Consider the following 23,249-nt stretch of genomic DNA (forward strand, 5'->3'; position numbering starts at 1 on the left):
GTGCTGGTCCACTGGGCATGCTAGCTGTGGTAGTATTAGAGAAAGTTCATGCTCAGGTGCTGTATTGCATTGTCTTGCTATATGCTCATATACATAATATTATTATGATAACGTTTTATAAAAAACCTACTCAAGAAAACTGCAAAGCTTACCAGAATCATAAAGTTTGGATAACAGTCACTGTGAAAAAAGCTCAGAATAATAAGGTCTATAACAGTCTTATAATGTTAGTATTGGAATGAAATAGTACAGCATATATTAATAGATTAGGACTTTACTATAACAAGCTTATTGAATACATTTAAGACAGTCATATATTAGAGATTAAATCACTAGTATAGTGCAGTGTATTATCAGACTATACTAAGCCTATTTCAACCATATATTGGCTACTATACTACTGTACTTTTTTACTTTCCTACAATCTGTGGCTACCTTAATTAAATAATTTCTATAATTATATTTGTAATGAATTAAATTCTGTAAATATATTAAAACCACAATAGGTACAGCTAGTAAATTAATGTCTCCTTGGCCGGCCATGACAGTATCAAATCAATTTCGTCATTTATCAGTCTTTATCCAACTGCAGCAGGTACGACAGTAAATACAATTCACAAGTTCCATTACAAATTACCTGTATTATCATCACTATGTAGAACTCTGTGACAATCTGTTAGTTGGCTTGGTAGAACTGTCCCACAGCTCTAATACAAAGATGGTAAATATAATGTGTATTCTGGACAATCGTTGGACTTACAGTTTGTAATAATAAGAATTTCATAAAACCGAGACCTTGTCTGGAAACCTAGTATTACCATGTAGAATGGCGGTTAGGTCCCACAACTCTATTAACGATGGTAAATATAATGCATATACTGAACAATCATTGTACTTACGTATACAGTTTGTAACAATCTTTTAAAAACTGAGGCCGAGTCTGGGACCGACAATCCATGTACAACTAAGAAAAGTCTGATAAGACCAGGTCTCACAACCCTAAATGGAGGCAAACATAATTCATATTCTGGATTATTTGGTGTACTTACAGTTGTTATCAGTGAGTCTAACCAGACATAAAATAGCCACTTAGTATGTGATTTTGTTGGGCTAACGTGTTATGTAAGCTCACAAGAAGCATCTGATACACTGATAACCAAGTCCAAGAATCTGGTAATCACTAAGTAAAACTGAAACAAGACTAAATATAATATAATTTGCATACTCTCAGTGAACTTACTTTTGTTAGCAATACGAGCATGGTCAGTGAAATAAGGACAAACAAGATGGAACAGGTTCTTGAAAGCACTCAACTCATTTACAGTGCCAGACGAGGTAGCAGCCGTCAGCTGTTGATAAAAAGTATGAAGAAATGAGACCGGTTCCCAGAAGAAATGAGACCAGTTTCCACAAACCTAAACGAAGGTAAATATAAATTGTATACTGGACACTCTCAGTATACTTACTTACAGATGTTAGCAATAAGAAGAATTTCCTAGAACTGAGACCAAGTCTGTAATTCCTACCCTATTAAAAAGAAAATGAATAAAAACACAATCAGGCTTAATGCACTTACAGCTGTAAGTATAATTAGAAGATGACGTTGAACAACTCCATGAAAAAAGAACAAAACTGTCCACATGTGGTCGCTACCAGATTCTTTAAAGGAAGCAGCTGCCATTGAAGGAAACTAACACTGCAGATGTTGTACACTGACAGCCTGTAGAACTAAGAGGTTCGACAAGAAACTGTACCACTGAAGAGATAATATACAAAATCATAAGAGCGGACCATGCATACTCTTACTGATGATGGCTGATGAACTGTGTCCACTCGTCATCCGCCATAGGCTGAGATAACAGGATATAAAACATGTAATACGTACACAGCAACACCAAAGTTGAATCATTTACAGGCCATTGTCATACAATACACAATAAACAATTTAATACGGCTAAACCTATCGTACAAGCTATCATTTTAGTCTAATACTTACTCATCTAGAGCTGTTTTTGATTGCTGCCATCGAAGGAACTGTCCACTTGGCCGTACGTGCCACTTCACCACTGGCTACAGCCAGTAGGGATGTACAGTTGTGGTCCATAACTATCATCGTGGCTCATTGGACGATGGCGCCGATCGCGCACACTCTCTCCGCGAGATACACCGTCATATCACTCACATTTACACAACCTCTGATACAACAATAGCGACAAAGATGGCGACTTAATTGCATCTAATACGCATGCGCACACCACTGACCCTTTCAATTTTAAACAAGCATTACTACGAACTTTTGCAGGTGTGCTAACTGTGCAAGAAAATCTAGATTTGTATGACTCTTAGATTAAATAATTAATTTTTCTGGTATTATATGCTTTGCTATATGAAAATGTGTGCGTATGAAATTATCACAACAAACTGAAGCTAGTTAGCTAGCTACAGTGATTAACAGAAGTGTAGCTACTTATTGTAAAATCATCATGACTTTGATTGGTACAGTAAAAAAAATCTTAAGTCACATGGGATGGTGAAGCTAAAAATAATGAGATCTGATGGTGATGCTAAAAAGTTATCACATTTAGTTAAGTAAACAAAGCCATACAAAGAATGTGTATTAAACTAAAGTATAATCTGTTTCCCATAATATAAGATGGGGTTTATACTAAACTATAAGATAGTTAGTATAATGCAAGACTATACTGAGATTATTTGTATAGTTTATGCCATTAGATATACCATCTTATATTCCTCTTTTTTCACAGTGAGTGCTAGCTCTCAAACTCACAAACAGGAACTTACTGACATTTTGTTTATGTAGGTATGGACTGACATGCAGATAAAGGAGCAAAATTAACTAGATGAATAAGAATTGGAAAATTCATAGGTTACTTTAAAGACCACAAAACAAGAAGGGATCAGTAATGTAAACCACAAACCCCTATTTGAGTCGGTTATCTGATGAATGGAATGTTGTCTCAGTTGTATTAGTATTAGCTTGAGGTAGTGAGCCAGTGAGACTAATTGTACATTGATCTTGCATAAACTGATATGTGCATTCTTTAATCTTTATCAACTGTTTGTTAAATTGCATCATATTTGTTTCCCATCTATGCAGGACATTATCCAGTTTGCCACTTGTAGGCTTACAGTGATGGCAAAAACAGAAATGGCCTGGAATGAGATGTTTCAGTTCGTAACCGAACTGCTAAAACAATTGAATAGCTACTGAAATACATATTTTTTATGTACATGGTATTTATTTTATTTTTTTATGCGTATATATCTTTACTCCCCTCCTCCTCCCATAATATATATTTTTACATGCAAAGTTTAGCCTTTTAATGTCTTAGTAAATAGAAACTTAGTAAAATTGTGAGCAAATTTTTAAATAGCATGGGCACTCTTGCAACGCATTACTTACGTAATGCTCTAAGTATTGTGGCATTGAAAATTATTACCTAAAGATACAATATTATTGATGGAGTCTCTGATAGAGATGTTCATAGCCAAAGCTCTGTTGTATTTCATCGTATATATACATACTGTATACTTTCCTTTTTATGGATCATGATGATATAAAAAGCAACACTATTTAATTTACTGTAGTCCCCCATCTGTACTAGCAGTAGCTACTACACATATAAAAATGTGTGTATTTATTTGCTACTTATGGCAAAATAATTAACCGATTGATGTAGACATCAGCGAGGCAGTTAGTTAGCTAGTTAGTCAGTCAGTCAGAAAATTCCACTGAATAGCTGTATAAAATAAAAGTTGCCAACTTATCGGGTTGCACTGAAAGCAGAGAGCAGGGCCGCCCACAGCGGGGGAACTGGGGCATTTTGACCCGGGCCCCAGCCTGAAAGAGGCCCCATGAAGGGTCCTTTGAATACCTGTCTAAAAGATCGATATACTCTAATAGAGCAGTCACAGTATTCTTCAGAAGAGCAGTATAGCAAGCTTAGTCTCGCGTGGCCAGACCGCTTTTTCTTCGTCACGGCGCTTATTGATTAGAGATTATAAGCGCCTACTCCGAAATAGGGTCTGGTCCAGAATCAATACGTAAACTCGTTTTCACACCCCAAGCAAAGGCTCGGGGTGTTTAATCAACTTTCGTCATAATCCCTTTTAAATTTCAAGCCACGTACACACTGGAAATGCCATGAACGATAGCCGGTGGAGTTGATGAGAGACACTCAGAGGCTGGTTTTCTACGGTTAAAAAGGTCACGGATCGATTCCTTGTGAAAACGAAAAGACTGAAGGCGAACTGAGCAAGGAATCAACCCGTGTTCTTTTTAGCCTTAGAAAACCACCCTCAGTGTTTCTCATCGACTCTACCGACTATCGTTCATGGCATTTCCAGTGCGTACGTGCTTGAAAATTAAAAGGAAGTATACGTTTTATGACGAAAGTTGATTAAACACCCCGAGCTCTTGCTTGGGGTGTGAAAACGAGTTTACGTATTGATTCTGGACCAGACCCTATTTCGGAGTAGGCGCTTATAATCTCTAATCGATAAGCGCCGTGACGAAGAAAAAGCGGTCTGGCCACGCGAGTATAGCAAGCTTATAAGGCCACTCCAAATAAATTCTCTGTTTCCCGTCCACCGCCCGCACCTATAGTTACTGTCAGCTCTAAATATCTATTATTCCGTATTCTTCCATTATTTTCCGGTTATTCTTGCATACTGACAGGTTCAGTAAAAGCATTGTCAGCTCACGTGTCAGCAGTGCAATCAAGTCGGCACAAACTACACGTTTGTGTTCTTTTTGCAACTTAAAAAGGAAGGAATAAGCTTTTATGCAACCTTTTATTGTTGTGCCAGACAAATAATGGCTTGAAAAGCTGCCAACCCTATAATGAAATAATGGAAATGCAGGGGCGTAGGCAGGATTTCCAAAAGGGGGGTTCTGCCCTAAGTATAGAATTTCGTAGGTGTGCACATGTAAACACGTGTACACGTGTAAACATGTGTATTCTTATAAATTCATTCGCAATAGCGAGTAGAGGTACTTGAATTCCTCTGCCTGAAGACCTGTAGCTACCCATTTCAGTGGATTTGTGTAAGTTAATTCAGTTCTAGTTAACCAGTATCACGATTTAAAAAACTTAACTCTGAAAAGGGGGTTCGTCCGAACCCTTTGAACCCCCCCTGGCTACGCCCCTGAAATGGACTGCCCGCCCGCATGCAAACATGCTTGAGTCCAGGACAGGAAACAGAGAATTTATTTGGAGTGGCCTAAATAAGGAGATATGGTTGGTGAGGGGTAGCTATTGTCATTGTCAGCAAGTAATGACCTTTTCTTTTTTTTGGTCTTCAACTTACAGCTTGGGTGAAGTTGTGATTCAGAATGGAAACCTCCTTGCCCCTGGGGCCCCACTTTAACTCTTTGCCCTGGGCCCCTTAATTTCTCTGGGCGGCCCTGACTGCATAGCTACATGTACTGCCAAGACTCTATTAAGGTGTTTATTGAGATGTTCTGGTTAATATTTTTCATAGGAAGCACAAACCTTTCTGATCCATACAGTAATACACACACTCTTGCTGGCAATATAGAGCTAGCTATATACGTGTATAACGTAGGCAATTACAATTGGTATTATTGCACATGCATGGTCACTTCTATTATGTGTAGCTTTAGGGGACACAACCGTTTGACACTTAGCTATGCACACACCATTCACTGTATTATATAGTTAAAAAATAAAGCATGCCAGGCATACCAAAATGTTGCAATCAAGCAAACACACCAATGTGCAGCTTTAGTGGTGTGTAACTATATTGCAATATTTTGGTGTGTCAGGAACACTTCACTTTTACAGTGTTTGGTAGCCTAAATAACTTTTAATTGCATGTGTGCACGTGTTTTTTTTGTTTTTTTTAAAATTAAAATCACTGATCCATGCAATTGATGACAACACATATATTCTGATAGCTACACTGCAATCTTTCAGTTGGTAAAAAAACATTCAGTTGTTTGTCAGTATTATTGCTATACTGACATTACCGTAAGTAGTATTTTCGTATGCAAAACTTGTACGAAATTTTTTACATAAGATCGAACTACTCTAATAGAGCAGTCATTCACGAAAATTGTGACCCGGTCTGCGAAAAGGGCTCTTATAGCCTTTCCAATTATCCATGTTTGGCTAATCATAACTCCTAATCTACTAAAGCTATCACCATGTAATTACACCCACAGCTACTGCCAGGTTAGGGTTGTTGAGTGACCAAATTGTAGGCTTGTACCATATTGACCAGTCAAGTTATGGATTACCATATATATACAATTGGAAAGGCTATAAGAGCCCTTTTCACAGACCAGGTCACAATTAGACTATACGAAAATATTTTTACACGAAAATTTTATCACGAAATTTTTTTGCACGAAAATAAACGAATTACGGTATTATTAGACTGACATTATAGTTAATAGGCCACTCCAAATAAATTTCCTGTTTCCCATCCTGACCTCAGGCATATTTGCATGCGGGCGGGCGGGCGGGCGGTCCATTTCCATTATTTCATAATGAGATTGACAGCTTTTCAAGCCATTATTTTCCTGGCATAGCTATAAAAAGTTACGCAAAAACATGTTCCTTCTTTTTCAAGTTGCATCAATAACACAAACGTGAAGTTTGTGCCGACTGAGCTGACAGTTACCAGGTGCGGGCGGTGGACGGGAAACAGGAAATTTACGTGTAACTACTGTGCGATACTGACTCTAGCTACCTTGGCTTTGGCGGTGAACAGTAAATGAATGACTCCACTTTACATTACAAAGATTCCGGCATTTTTTAATAGCTCAAGTTTTAGCGGGGTTTTAGCTAACAATAGAAATTGAAATTGTCTACCACAAATTTACGGAGAGCTTTAATTTAAAAAATCTCGGATATTGGAATCCACTGACCTTTTTATACCGTATAGAGTCAGCCGTTCATTTAGATCTGTGAGCTTATAGCTACACTTTGAAACATGGATTGTAATGAAGTGCAGTCAGCGAATGACGTGTTGAGGAGGTTACACGTTTCGTTCAGAAGATACCTTAACTTTCAGTCCATCTCTCCTCATCTTCGATCGCACAATTTACTGACAGACCACGAGTGGCAAGTTATTTCTGATAAAGGCAGCTGCGAGGATCAAGTAGATCAACTACTTAAGTACCTGCCACAAAAAGGAGAAAACTGTTTACATGCACTGATCGAATGTCTCCAGTCGTCACTAGATCATGCCGGCCACAAGGATCTTCTCGTTGAGTTGAAGAAGCAACCTGAGCTACGAGTCTCTGCAAAGGTGGTAATTTAAGTAAACTGTGTATAGCTAGTTAGTAAATTATTATGCATCTATAAGGCCACGCCGAAAAGTTGATTATATGTTTCTGGTTCCCAGCCTTAACCCGGGCCTTCGTTTCCCAAATTCCTTTAACCAAACAATTACACTCCTTGCTTTATAACCTTATAACTCTTATATAGTTATAGGAATCATCACCAAATTTTTAGCAGCATTTCTCCCCATAATTATGCACTAGTGGTGTAAATGGGATGGTGATTGAATAATATAATTAGAAGTATGATGTAATCAAATCTGGGAAATAAATGTGTAAGAATTTATCACAATAGATTCACTCTGTTTAGTCTATTACTTTTACAAGTTTGCTGGGTAGCTACACCATTTAGGCACAAACAGAAAAAAATTCAGCGCTAAAGATTATTGTATGATGGTTTTACAAAGAAAATACTATCATGACATAAATGCGGGAATATATAAGAATATATATCAATGCCTTGTTGTACTAGATTCTTATAAGGAAATTTTTATTTCAGTTTGCTTAGAGGTTACTGTTCCAATAAAAATGTATGTTATTATTAAAGCTGTTTCTATTCATCTAAAAATAAGTATTATCATGAAGTCAAAAAATGTATGACAAAAACTATTGGTGGGAAACGAAGGGTTAAGCCGGCTTCCTGGTCATTTTTTGTTGAATGGATTGTGCAATTGCCACATAATAATATTTTATATCTGTTGAAAGGTTTCATGTCTTGTAAACACTCTTTTCTTGTAAAGATGCACCAGCTTTATACAATAACTGTTTTTCTTTATAATTCCATATACTACAATTTCAAATGTACATAGTATAGAGTCTAATAAAAAAAAAACCTGGTCACCTGGTCAGTTTTGGGGAATATGTAGGACCAGAAACATACAATTAACTTTGCACGGCCTAACGTTATGCCCATAGACAAAATTCCCCACCCCCTGGAGATAATATTGTGGACATATTAAGCCAGAAAATGTAACATTTTGCTTTTGCTTGCAAATGCTCTTACCCTTTGGACAACTTCTGGTGGTTCGTATACTTGCAGCCAACTCGTGCTATTTTATAATGGAGGAGTGCTATTAACATGCTAACACAGCACACCAATTTGCTGACTCATTTGACACACTGCATGTACTGTTTACAGTGCTAATTCAGCATATGCATAGGTAGTGTGATGAAATTGAAAACGTGTAAAGATACAAGTGTAGCACGTACATATCTATAGCTGACATGATTGTAAATACACTTATATACATGGGCCTTTGTCATGGTTGCAGGATAGGACTCACACATCATTAGTACCTACAAAGTTCCCTCAAGTATATAAGGCGGTTTAGGAAATCAGTACATACGCAATTTCCTATATTGGAACTTAACTCAATAAGCTTAAATGTGGCCTTACTGGCCTTTATTCAATTTAGAGCAAAATTCATTGAGAGGTGGTGAAGACCAGCTATTTATTCATTTGGCATATCATCTATAAAAATCTCATAATTTTATGTCAACAAAAATAATTCATATGTTTTTTTACAACTTGTATACTCTGTATTGATTTGAAATGAATTGCAAGCAATTTCAACAGTATAGGTACATTTGCACTGCATAGCCCTTTTGTTCTGTATCAACTGTGATAAACACCATGCATCTTGTGTTGTCACACGTATACGTGTAGCTATGAGATGATTTGTGTAGTTATTTATAGTGTGATAGTTTGTGTTCTCTCAGTAACTGATCCGCCTGTGGAATCTATAGACATTAAAAAGTGCTTGTCTTCCAGTGCTGTGAGGATCCCATACTGGTACATGATACATATGGTTGTATATGTACAGTACCCTATTATTGTCATTAAACTTGTCACTTTAATGGTGTACAATTGCAAGTAGACTTAATCACCTCTGTTAGCTATACAAATAATTAAATAAAAAGAGCATTATACATTAGAGCTGTTAGCATATACCATCTAGAGCATACGTCTAGCTACACATGTTCACCGTTTATGAAAATCATTTGAAGCATAAAATGTAATTCAAAAATTTAGAAAACTGCATCGTAGTTGTATTGATGAAATCCAATTAAGTTATGAATAGCACTCCACTATTATGCATGGGCCCCTGATAAGAACCTCCAACAAGGGAATTTGGTCATGATATGACTCTAGATTTCTGCCACTGCATTTTAGCACAACGAGCATCCAAGAAACTTCGAAACACCAACTTGAACTCAGCTAGTAAACTGAAGTGACATGTCACTTTCTGCTGGTCAAGACAGGTGCCAATGTTCTGAGCCAGCTAGCAGTAAACTATTTCTTTTAAGCATGTACTACAATAAACTTTGTCGGTTATAAAATGACATCAAAGTTTGGTTAAATGAATGTTATTGTTTTTGCTGATTTAAGCTATTATTCTTGACCATGTGATTTACCAAAGGTGAAACTGTTGCCAATACTCTTACTAAGCAGATTATTGAGGGCTCTCCCACTAGTATGTGGTTAGTAAGGGAAGGTCTGTTTTCATAGTGAGCAGCTGCCTAAAATAAATACAGTTAACCTCACTTACATATATAGTTACAAGACTACCATAGCGTAGAAACCTTCTAACTAATACATAGTGGGCATCTCTAGTAGGTCCCAGACATTGCTCAATGGTATACTTTATTAGTTATCTCATTAATTATATAAGTTTGGTCATAATGAAGTTCAATTACTGTACATGGATACTGATAGGAGGATTTTGCTAAGGCAGTCAATACAATTAATGACATACAAGTTGATCAGATGGGAACAATAGAAAAATTAGAAGCAAAGCTTGAAGATAAAAATGAAGAAATCAAAAAGAAAAATGAAGAGATTAATCTTTTAAGAAAGGAGCTTGATGAGTTAAAAATAAATCATGGTGGCCACATTAAGAATCTGGAAGATCAGCTGTCAGCCAGAGATGCTAAAATTCAGTCTTTATCAGAACAGCTTGCTTTACAAGATACAATCAGTTACAGTAGCAGCGAAGATGAATGTTTTGACATACTCACTAATGCTGATATTCCACCGGGAAAAACAAATGAAGAAGTGCAGTCTTCAAGTCTTAATGCTTCATGCAATGAAGATTATTCTGATGCTCCACCTCCACCACGAAAAAGGAGTTCTTCTGATATCACAGAATTGAAGGTAATTGTTTATGATTGTGTATATATTACAAACAGTGCATGGTAATAAGAGTGTTCAAAGAATGATTGATAGCCATTGATGACATCAGTAAGCATTTGCCTATATTGATCCACCACATGAACTTATTATCAGCTACTCCACGAAGTATAACTGTTGTATAAAACTTTGATAGCAAGTTTTAGCATTTTGAATTCTTACTGCTTACACTAATATTTGTTACATGCTGTTACAGTGGAATGATTTCACTAGGCTTGGTAATGGTATCATGCTGGTATTATAAATTGACAACAAAATGGCTAATAATTTTGGCATGATGATACCTGTATTGTCATCACCGCTCAGTTAAACCACAAGACTACTAAAAGTATGCATATATAATTGACACCCGTGTTTTTCACAGTTAGTAGATATTTGCTAAGTAATTATCCTAACTCTGTGATGCCACAACACATGACTAATATTTCTATTCATGGCATTCCTAACACTACCAGAGAACCACACCATGAAATACCTATGTGTTTTCAATGAAAAGTAAATACCAGAGAACCATACCATGAATTTTATCCATGAAAAGTAAAATGCTCCCCATGAAATTGATGTGCCATGAAAATCCTTCATGGATATTTCTCCATGTCATGAAATACTCATGAAATTTACCATGGTAATCTCATGAAATTTATCGTGATAATTTCATGGCCCTGACAAATTATTTCATGACACAGAAAAATTTCATGGGTGCAGTACCCCATGTCAAATATTTCATAGGTATTTCATAAGCAGTGTCCATGAAATTTCATGGCAAACCATGGCATTTTCATAGGCTGTTCTCTGGTAGTTGAAGCACAGCAACATTTGTGTATGTTCTGTTAGAATTTTCTAATAGAGTATCTGTTATAATCAATAATGGATTATTTTAGCATTCACAAGGAGCTCAAAATAACTCAATTGAAAACAAGCTGAAAGCTTACCAGAAAGATGTAACAACATATCACAAGAAACGCCGTAATTTAAAAAGTGAAAAGGAAGCACTAGTCAAAACAAGAGAAGAACTAGAAAATGAGTTGTCTCACTTGAAGGATGAGCTGGATGCTGTGTCATTTTCACATTTTGGCAGTGTACATCATAACCTGTCTTACTCCAGCCTAGAACTAGCAGAAACAAAAGTGAGTATTAATTAGAGCACGCAATATCCCAATAACTTTATTATGCACTTCTGCTATCAGAGCATGAGCTTACTTTTCAGCATATAACAGCATGTATACTTTTAAAAATGCACATTCATGCTATGTATCAATCAGTGACAACAGAGACAGATCTGAGGGGGGCCAAGGGGTGCTGTGTCCCCCCTGGCCTTTCTCTTGCCCCCCTTGGACCTACAGTACTATATTGATACCAGAAACTAGAATCATGCATTCACACTGTATTCAAAAGTATAGACAGCCAATGGGCAAATAGAAGACAACAGTTATAAAATGTACTTTACAGTTATAGCTAAATTGTACACTGTAAAGAAAGCGAGGCAAATAAATTTGAATTTTTGTTCAAAGATCAAGATACTCTAATAGAGCAGTCACTACTCTAATAGAACAGTCGCAATTCTAATGTCATCAATTTACAATTTTTACAAATCATAACAATGCTAGCTACTCCTTATTTTGATTTGGTATACACTCTACCATCAAACAGGTTTATCTCAGATAGGCTAACCAATCTTTGTATGTATTGCAAAACATACACTTTGTCAGCTAAGTGCTATCAAAAATGCTCTGAAATTCAAACCTGAGATAAAAATTTCTCCAACTACAGTCTTAAAACTTTATGTCCATCATTCATCCAGCTATATGCTGAATAAAATTATGCAAATGAATATAACTTGTACTAGAATTCCATTCTTATCCTCACAGTGGAATAAACACTGTTGTGTGCTAAAACTTCTTGCCCCCCCCCCCTGATAGTGTCTCCTAGATCCGCCTATGAGTGACAACATTATTGCACTTACTGTATCACTTAGTGGGTTTGTTTTCTTAATAATATTATATATTATATATATATATATATATACATATACATAGCAGCCACTGGGAGGGTCTTCTGAAGACTTTTCTGAGCTAAAACGTTCAATTTCCACTCAATCACGATTAGGATCCATCACTTCTTACTTCACTCCTAAGGTTTGTACAATAAATTCAACAGTTTTGTGTTGTACAGTGCGTGATGTTTGAGCAGAGAAGCTCAGAGAAAAAGGCAAGTAGAAGTACATCACTTGGTTATGAAGAAGCTGAAGTATCCATGCCTAGCAAGGTTTAATCATTGTATAATTGTGCTATGATCTTACCAAGAACCTGGTAGCAGTTTTAGAGGCTCCTAGTATTATATTGCACTTGTTTGATAAGTATGACTTTAAAGTTTATTAATTTTGTGATCTTTTATCATCTATTAGAAATCTGTTTCTTCGTCAGATAGTGCCCACGACCCAGTTTACCAAGGATGGCTATTAAAAGAAGGTGTGTGTGTGTGTGTGCGTGCACGCGTGCGTGCGTAGCATATGCAAAATTTAATAGCTATATAGTAGGGCTCAAATGAATAATGTTTTTACTATTTGAATATTCTTTATTCACAACTACTTAATATTCGAATATTCTTTTTCACCATTGGTATATGGACGAGATATCAATAATCCTGTTGTACAAGATGTCTCTGTAATACAATTCAGAATCAACATGATTTGATCACTTATGTCATAGATATGCTTATGTAGGATCAAGAATTTCCTAGTACTCTGCACACTGATGTTATATATTTCCTTTGAAATGAATATTCGAATACCAGAAATGGTATTCAAATAATATAATATTTGTTTGAGCCCTACTATATAGCACTGTTCACATTATCTTGGTTTTCATAGTGCTTGATGTTACAATAAATCTTTAGTGTATCATTGTTTAAGATCACCATGTTCAATTCATTTTGCTTAGTAGTGGTATAGAGCAGTGATGCAACCTACCCTGAAAAATGATGACCAGAAAAACAATTCTAAAAATGTGTATATAGAATGTTTGTAATTATGACCTATAAATTATTTAATGTTCTGTCTATTGCTACTAGTTTAATAATATTATCTTCAATATTGAAAAATGGCTAATTTTGAGTGCCGTGATCGTTGCTATTAAGTAGCTTTACATCTGTGCAGTTATAACTGTTTCATCTACATGTCACCTCATCTCATAATACTATGTAATTATGGAACATGTTTAGGTGGTCAAAAGAAGTACTGGAGGAAAAGGTGGTGTGTCCTGTCATCACATTTCTTTTTCTACTTTGAAGGAAAAGCTGTAAGTGTATAATCTACTGAGTGCTTGTTAATATGCTGCAGTGTATAATTCTCTTTGTACTTGTACATGTATAAACTAATGTTTCTTATCCTACTTACACTGTTTTGTGAGAATTAAATTATGTGGCCATTTCACGTATGATACTAATGCTTGAAACATACTCTTTTCTAAAGGTTGTGAAGAGATAATAATCCAATCATCCAATAGCCAAATACCAAAAATGGGTGCTCAATTAGTGTATTTGTTGACTGGTAGGCATTTTATTAGAATTTATGCATATCCTATTATAGAGAGCTTTGTACATCAATGAATAATCCAATTAACTGTCCTGCACAGAAAGAATGGTTGATATTATGTGCTACTCAATTACTTGAGTACCCCTCTGGGCCCAGGGGCAGCTCCAGACAGGGGGGAGAAGGTTTGCAGTGTAGTTTCTGGAAACTGGTCAAGTATATTCAGTAAATTAAAATACATCAAGGGTACTCTGCATTATTCATACTATGGGATGCTGTTAGAGATATGTATAATAAATAGAAGGTCTACCTAAATGTGCTTTATTTTCATACAAAAAGGTAAAAAATATTTTGTAAAAATATTTTGGTGTGATTTACATGAATGATTGCTTTATTAGAGTATTTTAATCTTTTGGATACAAAATTATTTTACAATGAAAAAAAGCGAATTATGGATAAACAGAAGATTGATATAGTAGAAATACTCTATATAATAAAACAATATAATAGAAGTAGAAGGTTTTTATCACTGGAACCCTTAAATTGAAAGTTTTTAACTACACTATTATTAGACTTATGCAAGGAATGTGACAGCTAACTTTTCGCCAGATCAAATCTAGCTAGGCAACTTTACAATGCATGATTATATACAGGGAATATGTTTACACTAACACATGTATAAGAAAAGAAAAAACCCTCAACCAATTGCAGTCCTTGATTATCATAAGCAGTAATATACCATGAACTGAGTTTGAGTATTTGTTTCACATTACAGGACCCTGCAATGAGAAAGAGGCCAATAGGAATATTACCAATCACTCCAGAAATGGAAGTCAGTGAATATGTTCAAGAGGTAAACTCACCCTAACATACGCACACATAACTCACACACACATGCACACACACACACACACACACACACACACACACACACACACACACACACACACACACACACACACACACACACACACACACACACACACACACACACACACACACACACACACACACACACACACACACACATACACACAGAGTCACACACACACACACACACACACACACACACACACACACACACACACACACACACACACACACACACACACACACACACACACACACACACACACACACACACACACACGCATGCACACGCATGCACACTATACACACAGAGTAATTGTCTGGCCATTGCATCAATGGCGCTAAAGTTTACCTTAAAAGAAACAGCCTTGGGGCTGTAAAAAAAGGTCGCTGTCAAGCAAAGTAGGATTAATCAAACAAGCTTATTCAACACGACTGGTAAGAACAAGGACTGATATCAAGTTGTGGCCAAGTGAATGCAGTATTACCCATTCTCTTTGTATCTAGCTATAGCTATATAATAAAACTAGAACAAATACACATGCAACTGTCATTAAATTGTCATTTGGTCGCTTTTATTTTTGTAGTGTGTGATTTTAAATGACAATTTTTAAATGACAATTTTTAAATGACAATTTAATAACAGTTGCATGTGTATTTACTCTAGTTTTATTATACAGCTATAGCTAGATACCAAGAGAATGGGTAATACTGTATTCACTTGGCCGCAACTTGATATCAGTCCTTGTTCTTACCAGTTGTTTTACAGATTGATCATGGTAATATTCCAGTCTACTTGGCCGTAACTTGATATCAGTCGTTCTTACCAGTCATGTTGAATAATTAGCTTGTTTGATTGATCCTACTTTGCTTGGCAGTGCCCTTTTTTTACAGCCCCAAGGCAGTTTTTGTTTTAGGATAGCACACATTTTTGTCACTGAGTAATATCAATCAAGACGAAAAAAAATTCATGCATAAAGCTAATAGTGATATACCGATACTAGTATCAGTATCGGCCCTATTTTGGCGGTATCGGACTTGTATCGGTAAAGCTATAAATTCCCGATACCAACCGATACTTTAAATGACGTCATTTAATTATTTATCAAGATGGCGGCATACATAGCGCATTGAATGGAGTTGAGCAAAAGCTGATATAAGCCATGAATAGGCCAGTTTCACATAAGGCCTTAAGAATGCAATCAGTGTTAATTGTCTATTGCATAACCACTGGATGCTGTGGATGCCCATAAAAATGTATTGAAGCCATTGGGAAAACGATGATAACCGGCAGCAAAACTTCGGTAACTTACAAAGTATACGGTATGTTCTAATTTTCTGTACACGGAAAGAAACTACATTGATTTCTCTTTCGTTTCGTCATAGATCCTTTAGTGGTTGTCCACTGTGAATAGGACAAAAGATGCCCGAGTTAATAGGGTGGCAAAGTTAGAAATGTCACCAGACAAGGCCTTCTACAGCTGATATTTGTAAGTTCGAAGTCAGAAAATAACACAGGAACTTCAACAAGTCTTAACAATAGTTTTTGTTGCGAATCGCTTCACAGGAAAGCGCTGAATTGGCATGAGAGCTAATAAGTTAACCGCTTGTTCAGGGAGCCCAGATACATCATCCAGGTGATAGTACGGCTTACTCTTGTACTGTACATCTGGTAAACAAGAATAACAAGCAGCTGCTTGTGTGTTTCGTCTCCAAAAAACATTTTTATCACGCATTCTAACCTTTATTGGCTCATAACTCGCTAGTGGCTTAGCGTATTTACAGCAGACAAACACCACAGGGCGTAGAAATCAATGTAGTCTACAGTGCTGCTTTAAAAACTCGGATATTTTCATTACATTATATGTGACAATAGATTTTGTGTCCGTGGTTGTCCATTTCCCAATGGTTTCTGTACATTTTTATGGCTAACCACAGCATCCAGTGGTTGTGCAACCACAATTAAAAGATCAATTAAAATACTTTCCCTTACATGAAACTGGCCTAACAAGAAGCCAGCTACTAGCATTATTAGTACAGTGGAAACTGAAGTAAGCCACGAAATAAGATTCATTGAAGCCATAAACTATTATCTTCCCATAATTGATAGCCACAAAACCAGCAAACTGCAGTTGATGGGATTAGCAAATGAGTTTAGTAAGCTAAATCACTAGCTGTTTCTTGTGAGAAATGCCTGTGGTGCAAAGTATCGGTATCGGCCATTTCTGGCCTCAAATGTATCGGTATCGGATCGGTAGTGAAAAAGTGGTATCGGTGCATCACTAAAAGCTAATAGTTCCATACAAGCCACCTTTGGTTATCACAACTGTGTGTATTGCATCATAGTTTGGGACATGAAGTAGCAAAACCAAAGAATGTAGTTTGGTACAAGTAGGCAGGTGCTTCCTCAATAGGGTATGGCTTCTAGACACCAGTAAAACCATCAGAGTAAAGGCCATTTCCCAGCAGGTGAGAATGTGCCCCAAACTTCTTATTATATTGTAACATACTAGATTGTCCTTTGAAATGCACAAACAAAGCCGTATTGTGGGCTGCGTTACTGAGCTACTTCAGACCCATTATTACAAATGAACTGATAACAAACACTTACAAGAATAGCATGCGATAGCAAGTTCACTGAGCTCACCGCACTGATTCACCTAGCGTTGACTGCAAATAAGCAGCCGAATTCAACGAGTTTGCCAACTGTAAATAAACACTACTGTAGTTAGAGGTGTCTTAAATTTAAGATAGGGTTCTAAAAAACCACAAAATAAATCAGTAATTAGGTTATTATCTTATGAGCGCGCTTATGGAAATTAACTCACCACTTCCCAGAAGAACAGCAAGTCATAATCGAGCGAAACTACCCCATATGTTTAATTACATATCAAAGGTTGTCCCATGAGTGCAAGAGTGAATGAATCAAACTTTGAGAAAATCGCTTATGGTGACTCTCACAATAGAGGTGAAGTTCCAAGATTGCATTAAAGGAACTTAACTAGCCAAAGAACTTGTGATAGTAAATCCAAGGCTGTAGAACTAACACAGTCCAAGATATAAGTGTCAAAAAATTGGCAGCTCATGCTAATGAGTATGTGAAGGAGAAGGAGAATACGACATTTTCAGCAAAATTTCATGTGGTGTTACTAAAATATAACAGGGATTACTTACTTAGTAATACGCTTATATAACAATATACCAAAGGTTTTGTTGTATCACGAGGTGTTTTTTTTGCCAAAGAGTGATTTTAATGGTAGGTTTTAGGTGTGTGTTCTATAAGAGTTAGTTGTTCATGTAAATAATTCACGTTAGTCACGCGCCCCACTTTCCTTGGCTGCGCGACTCACTACCGTGAGTCTTAATTATATGATGTGGTATATAATATGAGTCCACTCCAAAGTTGGAGTATTAACACTAACTACATTACCATTGGTAGTGTTTCTACTGTAGCTAATGTTGAAGACTGAACGTTATTCTTTGTGACTCCAAATTCAAAGTATAGTTACCACTATATACACAGCCAGTAGCATAGAAGCTTCTTTATTGCAAATAGCATACATATATAATGTATTATTTCATCAGCCCATCTATTTACTGCACACACTGAATCAGTAATAAATTTCCCATTAAGACATTTATTCATATAATTATATACATCATACCATGTAACTAACCATTAATAACTTTCTACGTCACAATGCAGAACTTGTTTGAAATAGCTGATAAAACAAGAGGCTATATGAAGTCATGTAAACTTGATAAAAGCAGAGGAGGTTATGTTCAAGGTACGTATATACATACATTTTTATAATTTTGTGTGCTATAACCTGCATGTCAGCATGAACTCTATACACAATTGTATGTTCAGTGTTTTCACATAACCCAAGTGCTACATACAAAACATTTTTAGAAACTAGGTTCCATTGCATTTTTTTAATTTCTGTGTACATTAACACATTAGCACACCAGGCTAATATGTAAACCTATTCATGGGTAGCTCCAAGAATTTTGATGACTGATTTTTCCAATCCAGTAATGCCAGGGCCTATAGCATTCTAGCTAAAGTTATGTACAAAGGAGTGTACTTTAGTGTGATAAAGACACTAGCATGCAAAACATGCCAATCTAGGGGGTCTGAGAGTATGCACTTTCAGAGAGAAATTTGAAGATTAGATTCTCTGAACTTAACAAATGCTTGACTGTTATATTAGGGTAATTGCTCTATTAATTATCTATCAGGGTATCTCATTCCTTCATACATAATTGGCTATTACTGTTTAAAATGCAAAACTATACTAATCAAGCAATCTATATGTACAACAAAGATATGAATGCACGTGGGCATCACATGGGCATCACATGGGCATCACATGGGCATCTGAAATACCATAGCAAATAATTAAGTGGCTTGCCTCTTAGAGTGTCCTGATTTCAATATGTATCACTAGTGTAGATGGTGTGTGTGTGTGTGCGTGTGTGTGTGTGTGCGTGCGTGCGTGCGTGCGTGCGTGCGTGCGTGCGTGCGTGTGTGTGTGCATGTAAATATGGCATATTTATACATGTTTGCTTTAATCTCTGGTAGGACATCATGCAGTATACAAGTTTCAAGTGTCTGCTAATACCGAGAAAGTGAATTGGGTTGAGTCTTTTAACAAAGTGCTGAAAAATCTGAAACAACAAAATGTTTAATTTGACATTCATATGTTTGTACACTGTATTCAAACTTACAGAGAAATATTTTGAAACACTTTTGGTGGATTTTTATTTTGCTAATTACTTCTTATTACAATTTGGACAGAAACTTTAGCCTTAACATTCACAACCATTTATATAGTTTATTCTATATAGCTACTGGTTATGCATATTATTGGATACTCATGTAGAGCTGTGCTGCTATATGGCTTAAGCAACATCGGTACATAGTGTGACCCACTGTAGCAAGCCTTAGTGATCAAATCCCACACTTGATACAATGACTCAAGGTGTTCAAAGTGTGTATATATTATGCTATAATCCATGTACATAACTGATGAAAGCCCCCACCACCGATGTCTACACTGACTAACAGAGTGTCTACATTGATGGGTCTCCCTCACTAAATTTCCCACTCAACAGCACTGATTATACCACTGCACAATCCCAGGTAGTTAAGCACTTGTACAAATCAAAAATTTATATGATAGGTAAATTCTTTAAATGTTTGCTTCAGCCATCAATATAATAGGGCTAGGCCTATAGGCTATGCTAAAGCACAAAGTTAACCAAATTCTTAGACTGTCTTTGTATGAGTATACTGCATTATAATATGACACTGTCAGTATATGAAGTAGTGTGAGCCTATAACCTTTCATGTCTCTAGTCCAATGCTGATTATTATAAGTAGCTCAGTACTTGCTTATAGCACAGTTGAATGGTTGCCTTTTATTAATAATATTATATACTGCTCTTGGCTGAGTACTCTGAGATGACTGCTCTATCAGAGTATCTTAATCTCTGAAGTTGTGGAGCCTTCCTAGTTTCTCATGTTTCTTTGTGCTGGCCAGGGTAGCAAACAGTTTGTTTTGTGACAAATTTGTATAGATAGCTATTCATAATTTGGTGATGCACCAATTATAATTGATAAATAAACGGAAATCAGCCAAATTTCAGCAATATTGGTATCGGTAATTATTAACAGATTATTAACTGATTAATTTAACTGACTATTGTTTTCATAACAATATAAGACAAAAATAAAGTTTTAAATGACAATTTTACAAAATGTTAGTAAACATAAGCATCGGATCAGTTATTGGTATTTTGGACATTATGTAAGTTTCAATATTGGCTAATTGAATAATTGACAAAATCTCTTATCAGTGCATCACTAGTTCATATAGATACAAGCTGCACCAAATGAAAAGATATCGATTATTGAATTATGCCTAAACAAATATGTCTGCACTGCCTCCACGCTCCTGGTAGAGTGTAGTTGGAGTGACACCTGAGGACTAATAAACTGAGTGAGATTCAGTGCTTATGGCTACATACATAGTACATAAGATCCAGTCAACTCAATGAAATTTTTTTGGATTTCCCATAAAAACTGAGCCATATAGATAGTAGAGAGGGGGGAGGTACTTCATGCCCTTCAATTATCTATGACTGAACATATGTGATCACTGGACCATCAACATCAAACCGATCTAGTTAGCTATGCTTGATACTTTTGACACAGTTCCCCACCAGAGATTGCTGAACAAATTGAAAGTTTGTTGTATTAAAGGCTACATTCTCAATTTGGACAGTCCCAGGCCCCATTATGTTTTTACTCTGACATCACTAATTCAACAGATTGTTTGCTGACGAATGTGTACTATATAGAACAATCAAATCTGATGAAGATAATTATTCCAGTCATGGGGATAAAGGCTAGAAATTAGTTCTGGAAAGAGAAACCAGAAAGTGTAGTGGGTCATGGTGCATGATAAAATTGGCATGTGAAATGGCTGGTGGTGGGAGAATATGAAGATATTTGTGGAGCAGACAGGTTTTGTAAAATGTTGTATCTGATATTCGGCTACAGTTGGCCATCCTAGATGGTTCAACATAGTAGATACACTGTTCTTCCAATGATAGTCAGACAAAACCCAGTGGCAGCCCTTCTTTGTACCTTCCCCAAGGTTTGAATGTTCTTGTCCAAGTATGGGTCCCACACCGGGGATGAATGATATATTGGACGTAGCTACCATGTTTCTGCATGCCATGGATTTAATATCTTCATAGCACTCATAAAGTTTGCATTTAAAAATTATATTTTTTTAGATGCCTTTAAGTACATACATATAGTATATGTGCTGAAAACGATCGTGACATGAAGGATGTTGCTGTATTTCCCAGCTGGTTAACATTGTAGATCACAACCATTGAGTTGGTAGGTAAATACGAATGGTGTTGGTGACATGCTAAATCATAGGCCTAGGGTTATATGCACACTTGCATGACAGTATTTAATCACATTTGCCAAGTTTGTAACCAGGAGGAGGTCAGATTGTGATTTAATTACCACTTTTCAAAGGAATCTCTTTAAAAGTTTTTACTTACCTGTCCTTAAGGCCCCTATTTGGTGATTATTAATTACTCATCCACCACCCGCATCCTTCTTAAGCTACCGCATGGTAAGCCATTATTTACTCTGTGCATGCTCAGAAGAACACGTGATACCAAACTATTCAATGACCATATCCAAACAATCACCAATAAAGCTAACCAAATCAACGCCTTTATTTACAGAAACCTGCGCCACTGTCCAAGCACTGTGAAATGTAACTGCTACAGAAGTATGGTCAGGCCAGTGCTTGAATATTAATAGAATTGAAGCAGTACAGAGAAGAGCGGCCAGATTTTGCCTAATTGAGTTTTCAAGTTACTCTAGTGTTACTAACATGCTAAGCACACTTAACTTACCTCCTTTACAACAAAGAAGAGAGAGAGCTAATGATGTATAAAATTATTAATGATCTTATTGATATCCCCAAAGAGTACTTTACCCCTAATGATTCGCGATTAAGAAAAGGATACTACAGGCAACTGACGACAAACATTGACTCGTATAAATTTTCCTTTTCCCCCTCTGCAATTAAACTTTGGAACCCCCCTCCCCCTATATAGTTAATTCCCCTTCTCTGGATACTTTTTGTAACAACTTAAGTAATTATATCTGTGCGTTGTAATCATTTGTGATTTCTGCACAGTAAAAACAAATAATAATATTATAATTTTTTGTTGATGAACGCTATAATGTGCTATATATCGCCAGGAGAACTGTTGTTTTCCTTAGCAAATTGCTGCAGTGCCAGTTGCAATCGTGTTCTTTTGACTTCATCAAAGCAGACTTTCAGTTAACTGTCGAAAAACAGTTGGCGATCACGGCAAAAAGTAGAATCAGCTGGTGAAGGAAATGTTTGTAGTAAGAAAGAAAGACAATTTGGACAAGGTCTGTACATCAGTGTGTTAGCTAATATTATAAAATAATGGCATAATGGTAATACCCTCCCGCCCGCATCATAATAATTAGAAAGGCTGGATGAGAAACTAATAATCACCAAATAGGGGCCTAACTGTACTCATACTAAAATATTGTTCACAGTATGTATCCTTCTGTGTGATTTGTATATTTAATAATATGCAGAAGTTATAGTATGGTACACTGCAGTTTATCTATATTTGTTGAAAGAGTGATTATTTTCAAAGACTTCAAATAGAACACATCATAGAATGCACGTTGTTCTAGATTTTCCATTGGTAGATCTACAAAATTATATGAACTATTTCAACCTAATTTTCCT

The 23,249-nt window shown here is 36.3% G+C and overlaps 2 protein-coding genes across 5 annotated transcripts; one reads left to right on the forward strand and one right to left on the reverse strand.

The window, feature by feature from the left end:
* Nucleotides 1-478: 478 nt before the first annotated feature.
* LOC136258743 (uncharacterized) lies at nt 479-2,341 on the reverse strand. 4 transcript variants are annotated; one of them, XM_066052100.1, is made up of 10 exons: nt 1,997-2,341; nt 1,807-1,850; nt 1,577-1,756; nt 1,471-1,527; nt 1,241-1,415; nt 1,050-1,201; nt 900-999; nt 761-848; nt 638-707; nt 479-586 (listed from the first exon to the last, which is right to left on the reverse strand). In XM_066052100.1, exons 3-6 carry the CDS (start codon nt 1,679-1,681, stop codon nt 1,119-1,121), a joined length of 420 nt encoding a protein of 139 aa, XP_065908172.1. In that variant the 5' UTR covers nt 1,682-1,756; nt 1,807-1,850; nt 1,997-2,341; the 3' UTR covers nt 479-586; nt 638-707; nt 761-848; nt 900-999; nt 1,050-1,118. The 4 variants fall into 4 exon arrangements, 3 of the variants coding, with proteins under 3 accessions (XP_065908172.1, XP_065908173.1, XP_065908171.1); XR_010702958.1 differs by having other exon boundaries at nt 1,050-1,190; nt 1,467-1,527; nt 1,577-1,850; XM_066052101.1 differs by having other exon boundaries at nt 1,050-1,190; nt 1,577-1,850.
* Nucleotides 2,342-6,934: 4,593 nt separating this feature from the next.
* LOC136258740 (CAP-Gly domain-containing linker protein 1-like) lies at nt 6,935-19,669 on the forward strand. Its single transcript, XM_066052094.1, has 10 exons — nt 6,935-7,299; nt 10,047-10,484; nt 11,402-11,647; nt 12,557-12,655; nt 12,711-12,785; nt 12,925-12,988; nt 13,740-13,816; nt 14,825-14,902; nt 18,626-18,707; nt 19,505-19,669. Exons 1-10 carry the CDS (start codon nt 6,982-6,984, stop codon nt 19,609-19,611), a joined length of 1,584 nt encoding a protein of 527 aa, XP_065908166.1. The 5' UTR covers nt 6,935-6,981; the 3' UTR covers nt 19,612-19,669.
* Nucleotides 19,670-23,249: the final 3,580 nt, after the last annotated feature.

The sequence above is a fragment of the Dysidea avara genome, chromosome 6 (genome assembly GCF_963678975.1).
Source record: "Dysidea avara chromosome 6, odDysAvar1.4, whole genome shotgun sequence".
NCBI lineage: Eukaryota > Metazoa > Porifera > Demospongiae > Dictyoceratida > Dysideidae > Dysidea > Dysidea avara.